The sequence below is a fragment of the Dipodomys ordii genome, unplaced genomic scaffold (genome assembly GCF_000151885.1).
Source record: "Dipodomys ordii isolate 6190 unplaced genomic scaffold, Dord_2.0 Scaffold138, whole genome shotgun sequence".
NCBI classification, from domain to species: Eukaryota; Metazoa; Chordata; class Mammalia; order Rodentia; family Heteromyidae; genus Dipodomys; species Dipodomys ordii.
The window spans coordinates 1,605,096-1,609,841 of record NW_012267354.1 but is presented as its reverse complement, the minus strand read 5'-3'; the positions used below and the strand labels follow the sequence as shown (position 1 = coordinate 1,609,841).

General features: G+C 36.0%; 1 protein-coding gene across 1 annotated transcript; it reads left to right on the top strand.

Moving 5' to 3' along the window:
* Positions 1 to 2,367: 2,367 nt before the first annotated feature.
* LOC105997038 (olfactory receptor 14J1-like) lies at positions 2,368 to 3,309 on the top strand. The gene has a single exon (XM_013031313.1). The coding sequence runs from the start codon at positions 2,368 to 2,370 to the stop codon at positions 3,307 to 3,309; it is 942 nt and encodes a 313-aa protein (XP_012886767.1).
* Positions 3,310 to 4,746: the final 1,437 nt, after the last annotated feature.

The window sequence follows — 4,746 nt, the reverse complement described above, 5'->3', positions numbered from 1 at the left end:
AATTGTAACCCCTCTGTACAGTATGTTCACAAATAAAATAAAATTAAATTTAAAAATCAAAAAAAAAGTTATGTTAAAATGCTAACCTGATCTGTAATGCTTCATATTTTCTTACATGGTTTGATATTTGGGTGGAAATCAGTAAATTTGAGAACACTCTAGGTAAAATAAATCTGTTTCATAGTCATAGGATAAGAGTCATGAGATCTTCAAGGGTAGCAATTAAAACAAAAATTGAAATCTTCTAATAAACTTAACAACCAGCTGGGTGCCAGTGGCTCATGGCCAAAATATCAGGAGGCTGAAATCTGATGATCACAGTTCAAAGCCAACCCAGGCAGGTTAAGTCCGAGAGACACTTATCTCCAATTAACGACCAGAAAACAGGAAGTGGAGCTGTGGCTCAAGTGGTAGAGTGCTAGCCTTGAGCTGTAGAGCTCAGGGACAGTTTCCAGGCCCAGAGTTCAAGCCCCATGTCAGACAAAAAATGACAACACCAACAATAACAACAACAACTTAACAACAATTTGTATTGCAATCTGAAGCTAGTGAAGTGTCCCAGTCAATAAAATCAAGATGCTAAGTTCATTCTCCAACAGAGCAAAGATGAGGAGGAGCCAAAATGATTCTGCACTGTTAATAGAAAAGGCAGGAATAAGATGACAAAAAAATGCTCTTTCAGTTTGGTCAGTAATCAAAGTAGAGTCTTCACCTCATAGTTTAATAGTCTGTAGATATCATTTCTAAAAGGATGATTTGTTGAGCCACAAAAAGCTATCAGGTGAGATTTTACATAGTTTAGAACAAATACTATTAAAGACTGATATAGAAAATTTTGCATTTGTTACTTAGAATGGAAGACTATATGATAACAAGAGATCAATTACTAATTAATCCTTAAATGCTAATATCCAAGCTAGTATTGGGGGGGGGAGGATGGAAAGGGATGGGAAGGGGAAACAAAGGAGGAGGCTACAATGCTTGATAAGAAATGTAATTGTAACCCCTCTATACAGTATTTTCACAATAAAAAATAAATAAAAATTAAATTAAAAAAATAAGTTAGTGACAGAAGAACAAATGGGTATTTCCATTCTATAAAGTACAAAATCCTGCCTAAGGAACTAGAAAGCCTCCCTTCTCTGAAATGTTGATTACTCTCTAAATCTAGCCTCTTCCTAAAAATTTTTTGTGGATATATTTTCTGTTGACTTTAACACTATCCAAGAGCAACTGAGATAAAAGTTAGATGTAAAGATAAAAAGAAATTTGAGGAAAGAACTGTCTTTTTGTAAAGGTCCTTTGTAGTATACAATGAACACCAATTTGATTGTCTCACCTGAAGTGTAAATAAAGAGCAGTTAAAGCAACTCAAGGACAGCGATGGGAGGAAGGGAATGAGAGGGAAAGAGGAAACAGCAAAGGGAAAGAAAAGGAAAAGGAAAGAAATGTACATATCACCCAATGTGGAAGAAATAGTAGTATTGTCAATGTTCATAGAATTCACAAACTTTATAGACCATGATAATGACAAGTTGCCCTGTGAAAGTTAAAATGTGTTTGTCACTTTCAGTATTATTAACCCACAATACTGTGAAATTTGTGAAATTTATGGAATCACTTAATTTCAATAAAAATTATTTTAAAAAGTGTTGAAAGAGAGCTTACTAGATATGTCATACAATCAAATGAGATACCAAATTGGGAGTAGAATGCAGCTCCTTTCTCTTCTTTTTTTTTTAAATGAAATATCAAGCTAATTAAACTGCAATTAAAAGGGTTATTATATTACCTATTTTAGCTTTTGGTCCCAAAATAATGGAACCTCTCAAGGAAATGATCGTATTGTTATCACGGAAGTAAAGAAGTATTAGTTAATCATAGTTAATACATAAGTAATACAAATAATAAGTAATACAAAACAAATATGCTAATAACACAAACATAACCCACCCAATGTTTAGAAATCTGTCACCAAGCACTCATTGAAGTATTTGTGTAGATTACTTTTGACCAAATCAATGGATTTCCTCTGTAAAGGGAGTACTGTTTCTCAAGTAGCAAACACACACATTTTTCCCTTGAATGCAAATTTACACCCATTTACACATCTAGACACATTTACACTCAAAAGTTACTCCTTCTTTACGACTGTAAATTGAATATTCCACATAGACTAGAAATATATATATTTTTCACCTTTGGATTATCAACATCAAATAAATAACAATCTAGTATATAACAAGTACTTACAACATGAATCATTGGAATAAAGAATAATAAATATATAATTTATTTTATTATAATTCTACCACATATCTCTATCTTTTACTATTCCAGCTGCTGCCACAATTTTTTATTTTCAAAATGACGAAGACAAATGGAACCACAGTGCCTGGATTCCTCCTCGTGGGGTTTTCTGACCGTCGTGAACTGCAGCTCTCACATGCTTTCTGGTTCTTAGTGATGTACCTAATGGCCTTAGTAGGTAACTTCATCATTGTCACCATCACCACATTGGACCCTCATCTCCAATCTCCAATGTATTTCTTTCTGAAGCACCTTTCCCTTCTGGACCTCTCTTTTATTTCTGTCACAGTCCCAAAGTCCATTAGCAATTCCCTCACAGGCAACAGCTATATTTCCTATGCTCAATGTGAACTGCAGGTTTACTTCTTCACGTCTTTGGGCTGGGCTGAATTGGCCATTCTCACGGTGATGTCTTATGACCGCTATGTAGCCATTTGCTTCCCACTGCACTATGAACTCATGATGGATCCCAGAAAATGTACAAGAGCTGTGATAGCTGTATGGGTCAGCGGAGGTATCACGGGAACTTTGTACACAGCTACCACACTTTCTATCACATTCTGTAGAGACAAAGTAATTCACCAGTTCTTCTGTGATATCCCCCAACTGATCAAGCTCTCCTGCTCCAATGATTATCTTACAGTCATTGGAGTTGTTGTGTTCATATCTCTGGCAGCCTTAGTCTGTTTCATCTCCATTGCCCTCTCCTACATCCACATATTCTCCACAGTTCTAAGAATACCCTCTGCTGAAGGCCGGTCTAAAGTCTTCTCCACTTGCCTGCCCCACCTTTGTGTTGTGTCATTTTTCCTCTCCACAGGCATGTGTGCATATCTCAAACCAACCTCAGACTACTCAACTGACTTAGATATTTTACTTTCTATCTTTTACACAGTAATTCCCCCAACAGTCAACCCTGTTATCTACAGTCTGAGGAATGAAGCCATGAAGAGAGCCATACAGAAGTTAGTGTTGGATAGAAAATTCACTGAGAAATAAATGTTTTGTGGTGCCATTAATGGTTCTCCAATATCATGTATAAGGAAAATTTTTATCAGCTGAATTCCTGCAACATGTAGTGTTACTAAAAAGCATTTGAACGATTTGTTTTGTCCCTTCAGGATACAGGCGGACCCATTCCAACTATGAGATGTTGAAAAATGAACTTTACAACTTTGGGGGGAAGGGGAGATGGGAAGGGGAAACAAAGGAGGAGGCAACAATGCTTGATAAGCAATGTACTCAATACCTTGACCATGTAATGTATCACCTCTTTATGGCATTTTCACAATAAAAAAATTAAAATAAAATAAATAAAAAATAAAAAGCATTTGAAATACATCCTATTCATAAACTCTTTTGTTGAATGGCAACTCCTTTCTACAATTACTTAAAGATAATAAATATATTTAATAAAGTAATATTTTGTAGTATATGCTCTTTCTTCCTAGTACATGCATGGTTCTTCTTTTGTGTTAGAGATAGTTGTATGTAAAAATGAATATGAACATAAACCAGCCTAATACACCAGATATAAGCACAAATGACTTTATGTCATATCTTTTATCCACTCAGTTATTATCTAACCCATCTACAATAACATAAATATATTAGTTTCCTATGATTTCTTTCTACATAATTTTTTTGGTCAGTCGTGGAGCCTGAACTCTAGGCCTGGGCCTCAGCTCTTCAGCTCAAGGCTACTCGACCACTGAGCCATAGCACCACTTCCTGCTTTTTTCTGCTTATGTGGTGCTGAGGAATCGAACCCAGGGCCTCATGCAAGGCAAGGCAAGCACTCTACCACTGAGCCACCTTGCCAGCCCTCTACATAATTTTTATTGTGCTAGTTTTAGGACTTGAACTCTGTCATAGCCTGGGAGTTCTCTTGTTCAAGGCTAGTGCTCTATCACTTTGAGCCACAGCACCAGTTTTCTGGTGGTAAATGGAGATAAGAGTCTCATGGATTTTCTTGCCTGGGTTGGCTTTGAATCAGGAGCCTCAGATTTCAGCCTCCTGAGCAACTAGGCAACACAGCAGTACACAATTTTTGAAATATTGCTTTCATTGATCTGTTACTTTACTAGGTTTATTGAATTAGATAACAAAAAATTAATTCCTATACCTGTTTTTATTTTTATTATTTTTTATTTAGGTATTAATTTTTTGGTGATACTGAGGGTTTAAATCAGGGATTCACACTTGCCAGAAAAGCTCCCTGAAACTTGAACTGCGCCCCAACTGGTTTGGCTTTAGTTAAATTTAAAACAGGGTCTGACATTTTAAATGAGTCAGTCTAAGTGTGTGATCCTCCCAGCTAAGCCTCCTACATAATTAGGATTACAGTAGCATGCCACTACATCCATATTGAAATGGGGTCCAATCTGTCCTTAAACCATGCAAATGTGTTTTTACCTCCAAAAAAATTAAAATTTC

Coding starts and splice junctions, on each gene's coding strand:
- LOC105997038 (XM_013031313.1), top strand. CDS start 2,368: ATGACGAAGACAAATGGAACCACAGTGCCTGGATTCCTCCTCGTGGGG.